Source organism: Garra rufa, chromosome 20, assembly GCF_049309525.1.
Source record: "Garra rufa chromosome 20, GarRuf1.0, whole genome shotgun sequence".
NCBI lineage: Eukaryota > Metazoa > Chordata > Actinopteri > Cypriniformes > Cyprinidae > Garra > Garra rufa.
Window position 1 is genome coordinate 34140532 of NC_133380.1, and position 11658 is coordinate 34152189.

Genomic DNA, 11658 nt, shown 5'->3' on the forward strand with positions numbered 1-11658 from the left:
CTTTCATCGCCTTTTCGGGTACACACTTTGAAAGTACACAAGGACGATGCACAAATTAGAATATGCTTCATATACATAGAAATATAAGCTCGTAAAGGTTCTGAAAAATGAAGGAATTTGTTTCACAGTTATTATTTTTTTATCTTATAGTCATAATATGCACTACCATTCAAATGTTTGGGGTCGTTAATATTTTTGTGAATGGGGGATAAAAATAAAAAAAATCTGCAAATTAGAATGATTTCTGAAGAATCATGTGACACTGAAAACTGGAGTAATGATGCTGAAAATTCAACTTTGCATTAGGAATAACTTACATTTTAAAATATATGAAAACAGAAAACTCTTAGTTTGTAATAATATTTCACTATATTAATGTTTAATGACTTTTTTTAAATCAAAATGCACCACTGATGAGCACAATATACTTCTTTTAAAACATAACAAAATCCCACATTTTGAACTTTTGTGTACTTCATCAATCCTCACACATTTCATGTCATCCAGATGGATGGTGGATGGTGGACACTCTTGATGAACATGATTTTCCCAGCTCCTCCTCTCAAGCATGCTGCCGCAACACAGGCTCCACACGCATCCAGATGGCTTGCAAGGAGCGTTATGAAGCCAGTCACCGCCTGTGATGAAAACATAGCCACTCATTTCACTCACTCAAACTCTCTCAAGCTCCTGGTGCCATCTATCCATGTGAAATAGAACCACCAACGTGGCTGTCAAAACTTAAACATGGTCATTATAGTTAAACCATGGTAACCACAAATTATCCATGGTTTTGCTACACTAACCATAGTTTAACCATGGTATGTGTAGTAAATTTGTGGTTATACAAATGGTAATCAATACAGCAAAAACATGGTTACTACACTTTTACTATAATATAACCATGGTTAATTTTCGTAAGAGTGGGTGAGCCTGAAATCATGTTTTGACAAAACTACAATCGTCTATTTACAGATGTAACGGACCTGCACTTGACAGTTTTGCCTCTCTGCTCCACCTTGGCGCTTCCACTCCACTCTGGAGTCTCGCATCATTTTGGCGGATGGGCAAATGTGAGGCGAAGCGGCTAAATATGCATAAGTCATTGCTATGATTGACAGTAATAACCGGACAAAACATCTGACAAGCTGATGTCAAAAAACAAACCTGTGCATTAAATGATTCTGACTAAATTCAGAGTAACAAAACTACAGCAGTAACAACTTTGTGTTGGTTAAATCTAGGCTATTTAATAGCTTTTACACTTCAAAATAAAGCTTAAAAGATGTAGTTATTAAATTATATAAAATATTTCAAATTCATATTGAGTGCATTATTTATTTCTCATACCATTAATATTTAACTTATTCAATTTGTAGTGAACTATATATAAGTATTTATAAATTCACCCTTATAGGGTGTTTGTGTCTATGCTTATTTATATATTTATTTATTTTAATGACTTTCTGCACTTGCTGTACTATATACTTCAGTGTGGTAAAAGTACTACGACTAATTGTTCTAGTAAGTTTATAATAAATCGAAAAAACTAGGGAGTTGAAATGGCAGCTGCAGCCAATGATTGGTCCTTTACTGCCATCTTCTGGTTATATGGGTCATTTCATGTCATTTTCATCTTAAAAAGATGTTGTTTTCCATGAAAAGACATTTTTTCCATGTCGTCTTTATGAATGAAAAGTGAATCTTTGAAGTGAATTGTTTTGCACAGCTGTAGAGTTGAAAAATAATAAGGGCTTTAAAATATTACTAGATTTAACGGTAGCCTAAACACCTTATGATGGTGTTTAGCTGTCAGCATTTAAATGTTCAACTATGCAGGTCCTCTCCTGGGATTACCAGGCTCGGCATTTAAATGATATGTTGTTAAATAATATGAAACTGAATTTTCATGATGCTATCATTAATTACAATGTTGCAATTATTCTTCTCAGTTTCTGATAAGAACGAGGCAGTAGAGGAGTCTCAAGAGTGTCCACCTATATATAGCACATGTAAAATGAGCTTCAGCAGAAGCTTACGAGCTGGCGAAATTTACGAAATTGATGTTAGATAGTGGGATAGTCGAACAAATCCGTAACACGAATGATGTTTTTTGTGGGCAGTTCAAGTGGCAGTCTATGGAGCCATGGGATAAAAGAATAAAAAAGGTAAATTTGATTTTATATTTCAAAATTCTGACTTCATTTTCGCGATTCCGAAATTATATCTCACAACTCTAATAAGGTAAAACAACACGTCATTCTTTTTTTTCCCTCTCAGTTCAGAGTTTATATCCCACACTTCTGGCTTTAATTCCCTCTGAACTAACAAACTCGTTTTGTTAAATCGAGTTATAAAGTCAGAATTAGGACATATAAAAATGCATTTGTAAAATTATGTAAAAATGTTAACAGTAATAGGTTTATATAATATTTCCTGCTGTAACTGCAAGTCACGTCACTGTGACATCTACTCAAAATTGGTATATAGAATACTGCTTATTTTTCCAAGATTTTGATAACTAATATTATTTACTTGGCGTTTTTTATCATTCAAATTTGCCTGGGTGTTTAATAAGATTTTCTGTGGTGTGACAAACTCAGAACACAGACTTTAATGCGACACACAATAGTTATATTTAGTCTGATTACAGTGCCTTGCGAAAGTATTCATACCCCTTTTTTCCACATTTTGTTATGTTGCTGCCTTATGTTAAACTACTTAAAATGACTTTTTCCCACATCAATCTACACCCCATACACCATAATGGCAAAGCACAAAACAGGCTTTAATATATTTTGCAAATTTATTAAAAATAAAAAACTTAAATGATTCCATTGCATGAGTATTCATATCTAGGACAGTTGAAATTTAGCTCTGGAGAATGTTACTATACTTCAAGTGAAGTTAACTGTGCCAAATGAATTTTAATGGGTATGATTTGGAAAGGCACACACCTCTCAATAAAAGGTGAAAATGCATATAAAAAAAAGTAAAAAACAACAACAAAAAACTTTAGACTTCAGAGACAGGATTGCATTAAGCCACACATCTGGGGAAGAGTTTGGAAACAACTTCAGAAGCATTTTCCATTTTCCATAATGAAGAAGTTTGAAACAACTAGGACTCTTCCTAGAGCTGGCCTCCTGGCCAAACTGAGCAATTGATGGAGAAGGGCTTTGGTTTAACTAGTCAGCAAGAAGCTGATAGTCACTCTAGTTGAGCTCCATGATCATATGTGGAAATAGGAGAAACCTACAGAAGGACAAACATCGCTGCAACACTCCACCAATCTGGGCTTTATGGTGGGCGGTGTGGCAAGACTCAATCCTCTCATCAGTGAAGACACAAGAAAACACACTTAGAATTTTTGAAAAGCACCTAAAGGACCCTCAGAAACAAGATTCTCAGGTCTAATGAACCTGAATTCCAAGCACCATGTTTGAAGGAAACCAGGCACTGCTCATCACCTGGCAAGTACCTTCCCAAAAGTAAAGTGTGCTGTTAGCAGCCTCATACTGTGGCAGAGACTGAGGGAAAGTGCAACACAGCAAAATATAGAGATAGCCTTAATGAAAACCTAGTCCAGAGCATTAAGAACCTTCAGAACTGGGCAGAAGGTTCACCTTCCAACAGGACAATGACCCTAAGCACACAGCAAGAGTGGCTTTTAGACAACTCTGTGAATGTCCTTGAGGGGCCAAGCCACAGTCTGGGTTTGAACCCAGTCGAATATTTCTGGAGAAGCCTGAAAATGTCTGCCAGCTCCCATCCAAGCTGACAGTTCGAGAGGCGACAAGGTGAGGAGAGGAATGGCACATAATTGCCAAATGTTGATGTGCAACGCTTGTCGCATCATACCCAAAATGACTTGAGGCTGTAAAGGTGCTTCAGCTAAGTACTTAGGTGAGAACACTTATGCAATGTACTTATTTCAGATTTTTTATTTGTAATATTTTTTTGCTTTCTCATTATGATGTATGGAGTGTAGATTGATGTGGGAAAAAAGTAATTTAAAACGGTTCAACATAAGGCAGCAACATACCAAAACGTGAAAAAAACTATGGGGTATGATTATTTTCGCAATTCACTGTATATAATTGTAATACATTTTCTATTGGAAGGTTTTTAGGGAGTTTTCAGTTGTCAAATTTCAGAATTTTGGCTAAATGTAAATATCCTCTAGAGAACATTATTTAATGTATTTCAGTTCCCCTTTCTGTGGAAGGAAACTACAGAGCTTTTTAGAACAGTTTATTTCACAATCCATAATTCAGATACCAAAAGTAACCCATAGTGTATTTTAATCAAGTTCTCCCAAAAAGTTCAAAATGTTCTCCCAAAAATAAAAATCTTTTATTTACTTACTCTTAGGCCATCTAATGCTGCCTTCATGTGACATGGGAAAGATGATGCTTTCCACTTGTGAAGTGGAAATTACCAGTGTGTCGTGTTCAGGTGCTTTTGTTGTCGTAGTGAAGAGAAACATGGCGGACTAGGAATTTGTCCTCACATGCTACTTGGGTAAAACGGTTATAAACTCCCTAATGCATCTGCTACAGGACGAGCTAGCATCTTCTCTTAATGGTATTTTTAAAGACAACACTACGTTTAAATAGCGACGTTATTACAATTCTTTATGCCCCAGCATTATGGGGGCTACAAACTAACCAACTAACTAACCAACTAAACAGCAGAGAACTTTTAACATCATGCAATGCTTACCATTCAGTTTAGTTTCATTGCTGTCCGCCATGTTGAAAGGTCAAAGTTTATCCCATCTCGGCAGCTCGAGTATCATAAAAAATTTCGAGCTTTCCAGTGGAAATTACAACGTGAGTGGGTGTTCATGTGCAATTTCGATGTCAGATTTTGGTATTTACCATAATTACGATAGCACATGAAGGCAGCATAAGACAGGGATAATGGGTGCCATCAGAATGAAAGTCCAAACAGCGATTAAAACATCATAGTAATTCACAAGACATTAATTGATGGACTAGAGTCCTTGTGGATTATTGTGATGTTTTTATCAGCTGTTTGGACTTCTGACAGCACCCATTTACTGCATGCAGAGGATCCTTTGCTAAGTAAGTGATGTAACCTAAATTACTCCAAATCTGTTCAGATGAAGAATCAAATCCATCTACATTTTGGGGTGAACTGTTATTCTAAGTGTGTCCTCTTTCACCCTATGTAGGAAAATTACATCAACCCTGCATGCAAGTGCATGAGGAAACAAATGCATTGCATTAAGAAAACAACAGCAAATTTGTTCTTTTTTCAAAAAACATGTTTCAGTTTAAATGTAGATTTTAATTTACCTTTGAATGATTCAAACCAATGGGTCAGAAATTGCATTATTCCCATAAATTGAATTCTATGATTGTTGTATAAGTGCAGCAGTGTTTTGTTTGTGGGGTCAATCACATTTGGGGTGTTGACAGTGTTAAACCGAGTGTGGAAAGAGGCGGAGCTACAGGAGGATCTGACCTCTGAGTTAATGATTCACTTCTGTCTCTGTATTCCAAAAAAAAAAAAAATACATAATGTGTATATATTAAATCCCTGTCCACCACATGTGGATATTGCACTCCATTGTTTAAAAAGAATTTTGGTTATTGGTTATGTACATCAGAGGGCTTTCTAAAAACGCATTAGCTGTATATTTGATGGTTCAGTTTGTGATGTTATGAAAGATCATGTTGCATCCAAACACACTGACTGCAGTGCATGAACAGTCACCAGAGTCCTGTGCGGAAACATGCTGAGGGGAATGACCTCACAAGCTTTAACCTTGATTTAGTCCAGAGAAACGGTTCTCCGAAATGAATCTGTGTCTTTAGACATCTCGTAAATCTCAGGCCAAATCAAGGTCAAATTTACATGATTGAGTACAGTCAGTCACTCAATCATGGCTTATTTTGCATAAAATGACTGTATGAAAAATGACCATCCACTTGGATGCTCCTTAAAAATCCTGGTGATGCTGTCTGAACTATTTGATCTTATGTTTAATGAGATTTCAAGCATAAATGTCAAAATACTATCATAGTAATCCTCATATCTTGTGAGCCCATGTGGTTGAATAGTTCTATTGATTTTTTGGGATTATTATCTCATGTCAGTGTTTGTATACGGAGGTCATTCACCCTCCCCGACAGAACAAACCTGCCGGACAGTTACCTCACCTGAGCCAAACCGACCAAGACATTTAACTACATACACATACTGTCTGCAACAACTGAGGGATTCACTCCAACACAGCTGAAGAGAAACCTACCCAGACTTTTGCTAAGAACATGACTGGATTTTAGGAGTATCCTGGGAAGAATTTTCAATATTAAAACAAATACATAAAAAAGAAGAGGCACTTTGGATCAGCAGGGTGCGTTTTCAGTGTTGGGTTAAATTTGAAATGATACGTTATGTTCTTCTGTGATTCAATTATCCTGAAGCATCTGTTTTCTAAATGCCATTAAGACAAGAACAGACAGAACGATGCCAGGAACCGTAAAGCTGCGCAGCGTCAAGAGATTTGGACTGGAAAATGATGGTTATGAATTTTCAGATGAAGGTAAACTTTTTCAACTTTTTCTCAAATCTATAACACACTCTGTTAAGATGTTAATGAACATATTGATTCTGTTACAGAGACAAATGGCGATTACATGTAAGTTCTTATATATAACCTAATTTTTTTTTTTTTTTTTCTAAATTAAGCATTAATGTTTCTTTCACTGAAATTGTATTATTACAGGACAATGGCTTCTGGAAAGAATAAGAAGTAAGCATCTTTTTCTCATTTTTCTTGTCGACGGAAGCTTATTTTCTTAGATTTCCTCAAAAACTATTTAATTCACAGGTCCAAAAATGGCCAGACAGTAGAACCAGCCATCCGTGTCAGCTTCTTTCAGCTGGTAATACCTATTTATTATAACAACAAGGAATATAAAATCATGCCTTTCAAATACATTACTGTTTTTAGAGGGTACAATGTTTTGTGATTGTCCTTTTTGGGTTAAAATTGTTTTTATTGTTACATGGATTTTATTTGATGGACACCTGTTGGCTACAATAGTGAACTTGTAGTTTTTAAAGGAGAAGTTCACTTGCAGAATGAAAATTTCATGATAAATTACTCACCCCCATGTCATCCAATATTTTAATGTCTTTCTTTCTTCAGTCGAAAATAATGTTTTTTTTTTCGTGAGGAAAAAAATGCAAGATTTTTCTACATATAGTGGACTTCAATGGGGATCAATGGGTTAAAGGTCCAAATTGCATTTCACCTTCAAAGGGCTGTATACAATCCTAGCCGAGGAATAAGGGTCTAGCGAAATTAAAAAATAAAAATGTATATACTTTTTCACCACAAATGCTTGTCTTGCACTAGCTCTGCAATGCATATACAGGTCTTCACGCATTGCGTAATCTACTTGGACGAAAAACTCCAACTTTTAAATCGTCCAACATTGTTGTTTTACCTTTTTTAGGACGTTTGACTTTCTTTGCATGTTCACTTTGTAAACACTGGGTGAGTACTTCCGCATATGTTACGTGTAAGACGAGCATTTGTGGTTAAAAACTATATATTTTTTGAAGGAAAATCACTAATCGTTATACTAGATAAGACCCTTATTCCTCGACTGGGATAATGTAGAGCCCTTTGAAGCTGCATTGAAACTGCAATTTGGACTTTCAACCTGTTGGCCACCATTGAAGTCCATTATATAGGGGAATGTTTTCCTTAAAAACCTTCATTTCTTTGCGACTGAAGAAAGTACGACATGAACATATTGGGTGACATGGGGGTGAGTAAAGTTTCAGGACATTTTTATTCTGGAAGTGAACTTTTCCTTAAATGGTTAACTGACAAAAATCAAGGGTTAATTGTTTATAAGTTTATCTGGTTCAAGATACTGCAGTAGGCCCATTTTTGGTCCATTTAAATATTATGCAGTCGATAAAAGCTCTACTAGTTATGTTTTATTGTTGATTTCACCTTAAGTTTCGCTTTGCCACCTGCCGGGAGATCTGCATGATGATTTTTGGAAGCTTATGTGCGATCGCTCATGGTTCAGCGCAGCCGCTGATACTGCTAGTGTTTGGGTTGCTGACGGACACCTTCATAGAGTACGACATCGAGCTCAACGAGCTTAACGACCCGGAGAAAGTATGTGTGAACAACACTATACAATATAGAAACCTGACGGAGGAAGAAAACCTGGCACTGAACATGACCAAATCATGCGGGTAAGAGCGTGTTTTCACATTTTTATTTAGGGCTGGGTGAAAAAAATATTTATTTCTCGATTTTAAGCGATTCTCATTTTTACAAAGCGATATTGATTCTTAAAGGGGTCATCGGTTGCCCATTTTCCACAAGTTCATACGATCTTAATGAAAAGTCTCTAATATACTAAAAATTCTCAATAGTAGTGTGAAAAAACACTGTTTTACCTTGTCAAAATCAGCTCTGCAAAATATCAGCTCATTTTATCGCATGGGCCCTTTAAATGCAAATGAGCTCTGCTCGCCCCGCCCCTTTCTGCTGTGGGATTACTAGCTGTAATGTTTACTTTAGCCGCATTTAGTCGCGTTTGTCAGCAAAACTTGCCAACAAGCACATTATTAAGAAAGGCCATTTGCAAAGATGCATAAAAAACCCTTATACTCACTTCTGCTGTGGATGAAGCTGCATCACGAATGATTCACACGAACATAGACGCATATGTAGATCGGGATCGGCGCTTTCCTTTTAAAGTAACCTTGTCCTCTGCCTCTTAAGTGGCTCAGATGTAGAGAGTAAATGACGACTGCTATGTTCATTATTACATCCAACAACAGAACACCTCAATCGCTCAATTAGAGTCTTCCTCTGCACCTGAGTCACACAATGGCGATGGTATTGGGACTGTTTCAGCTCAGTGAGGGTGGGTCTAAGGTAAGACGCTCATGTCAATCAACTGTGTGCCGTCACACCGACAAGCACTGGACAGCACGCCAAACATGCTTACATACTCCAGCTAATTATATGTAAGTGGGAACTCGTGAAATGATTGTAGGGTGCACAAACTGCCAACACACATTAATGTTCAAACAACATGTAAAAGTTAGTTTTGCATCTGATGACCCCTTTAAATCCAAGAATTGATTAATTTAGCCTGCTTTTAGTTCATAAATGTAGCATTATATATTGTTTTTATGACGTGTCATCAATCAGCCATATTGGCGTCACTAAGTGTAAACAAACAGAACGAACGAAACTTGTAAATTTAGCTGATTATTGCTGCTGAAAATGGCCAATTATTGTCATGTTTTGGGTTGTACTAATCAGTCAGACAGGGAAAAACATTTGTAGTACTATAGACTGCCAAAAGTTATAACAAATCGAGGAAAAGAGTGCAAAAACTGCCTGAGGAACAAAAGGCATTTGTAGTTGCCCAAACTGAACCAGGATTTCCAGGGCAAGAATCTTGACAACATTCATGTTCGCTCTTATCATTTCCAGTCAGGTAGGTGACATATTAGGCTAATATCTTAATTAATACTGCTTGTATGTATCTTTACCACCTTTAACTTTAGTTTGTCAAAATATTGTGCAGTTTCCTGCTTACTAAGTCCTTCTCTATATGATTCAGCAACTTCCACACATTTGTTCAGTGGTTTAGACAGCATTAATTAGCAGAACAACCTATTCAGTAGTACATTAACCGTGCAAGCCATGCTGTTGTTTACGTTACATCCGAGTTTCTCCAATATGGCTGCGCATCCAGGTAACGTTAAAGGAACACTCCACTTTTTTTGGAAATAGGCTCATTCTCCAACTCCCCCCGAGTCACTAAGTAGATTTTTACCGTTTTGAAATCCATTCAGCCGTTCTCCTGTTCTGTCGATAAAACTTTTAGCATAGCTTAGCATAGATCATTGAATCCTATTAGACCAATAGCTTCACGTTCAAAAATGACCAACGAGTTTCGATATTTGTTGTATTTAAAACTTGACTCTTCTGTAGTTATATTGTGTACTAAGACCGGTGGAAATGCAAAGCTGCGAGTTTCTAGGCTGATAAGATTAGGAACTACACTTCCATTCCGGCGTAATAGTCAAGGAAGTTTGCTGCCATAATATGGCTGAAGCAGGCAGAGTATTATCAGAAATGAGTTCCCAGCTAGTTTAGCATTTGCACATGTGCAGCGTGGTATTACTGCTCCTGCTTCAGCCTTATTACAGCAGCAAACTTCCTTGACTATTACGCCGGAATGGAAGTGTAGTTCCTAATATTATCAGCCTAGAAACTCGCAGCTTTGCATTTCCACCGGTCTTACTACACAATATAACTACAGAAGAGTCAAGTTTTAAATACAACAAATATCGAAACTCGTTGGTCATTTTTGAATGTGATGCTATTGGTCTAATAGGATTCAATGATCTATGCTAAGCTATGCTAAAAGTGATATCGCCAGAACAGGAGAACGGCTGAATGGATTTCAAAACGGCAAAAACTCAACTTATTAACTCGGGGGGAGTTGGAGAATGAGCCTATTTCCAAAAAAAGTGGAGTGTTCCTTTAACTGACCAAACAAATAAGAAAGTATTGACCTTCTATAACGCACCTCCCATCGAATAAATCACAATAAGCTTTGTGCTTTGTTCTGATATGAAACAAAGTCTTAGATTTCAAATTCTGTCCATTTAAATACAGTATTAACCCTTTATAGGGCAAGGCACCATATTTGATCACTTAATCGAACATTTTCAATAGCGTCTGCCTCCCTTGTATGAGATCGTGTAAGCACATGGATTTGTCCCAGCCAATCAACGGATGTTAGTCTACGTCACTGATAGCGACACAATGGCATCTGACCAATCGGAAGTTGTCTGGGGCGTTTCAAACTTCAGCGTGCTTCCGGAATGAGAAAATGCTGATTTACGCTCCTACTTTGTCCCACAAAAATGGAGAAAGCATCGAAATGCACAATGGTAAGTCAATAAAACTCACACATTATATAGCTGAATAGTTGTGCTATATGGTGATATAGACGTTGTTTGCGTTTGATTTCTATAAATTAGTGAACGATGTGGTAAAAAAAATGGTGTGATCATATTTGATCATACGCCCGTTTGTGGTAACACAACAGAATGTCCATTTTTAGACATACGCCCGGTTCAGGTAAAAGTAAGGCAAGTGATAGTTTGGCTGTTTTTATGCCTGTTTTTTGTCCACTGAATATTGCAAAGGCTTGTAAACCATGAATCAGTAATCCAGTGTCAAACTTAAACCATTTATTTAAATGATCAAGAAATAAACAGTGAAAAATTTGTAATTTTGGTTTTAGTACCAATAGATTGGTGTTTATTATTTCTGCTAAAATAGGTGGTCCCACCAGTACTTAATGCTATTTTTTTCAGTTCTTATTATAAATTTACTATTTATGTGAATATTATATGTTTTCAGTAGATCTGCACTTTTCTTTCACAAACAAATCAACATGGGCTTGATACTGACTCAGAAACCTTTTCTTTCGCAGCTGTCTACTCAACAATTCTATGGATAGAAGTCAGTTTTGTTGTGCCAGCTGACCCCATCTAGGGTTCTGACGAGGAAGACAGCAAGATTTTTAATTTCCTAAATAAATATTCTGTTAAGTTTTT

General features: G+C 36.7%; 1 protein-coding gene across 1 annotated transcript in view; it reads left to right on the forward strand.

The window, feature by feature from the left end:
* Positions 1–6213: 6213 nt before the first annotated feature.
* Positions 6214–11658, forward strand: part of abcb11b (ATP-binding cassette, sub-family B (MDR/TAP), member 11b) — a 31751-nt gene continuing 26306 nt past the window's right edge. Inside the window, exons 1-6 of the mRNA XM_073825305.1 lie at positions 6214–6388; positions 6484–6577; positions 6655–6673; positions 6761–6787; positions 6866–6920; positions 8012–8256. Coding sequence (XP_073681406.1) covers positions 6502–6577; positions 6655–6673; positions 6761–6787; positions 6866–6920; positions 8012–8256 — 422 coding nt within the window. The 5' untranslated portion in view covers positions 6214–6388; positions 6484–6501. The remainder of the gene's footprint in view (positions 6389–6483; positions 6578–6654; positions 6674–6760; positions 6788–6865; positions 6921–8011; positions 8257–11658) is intronic.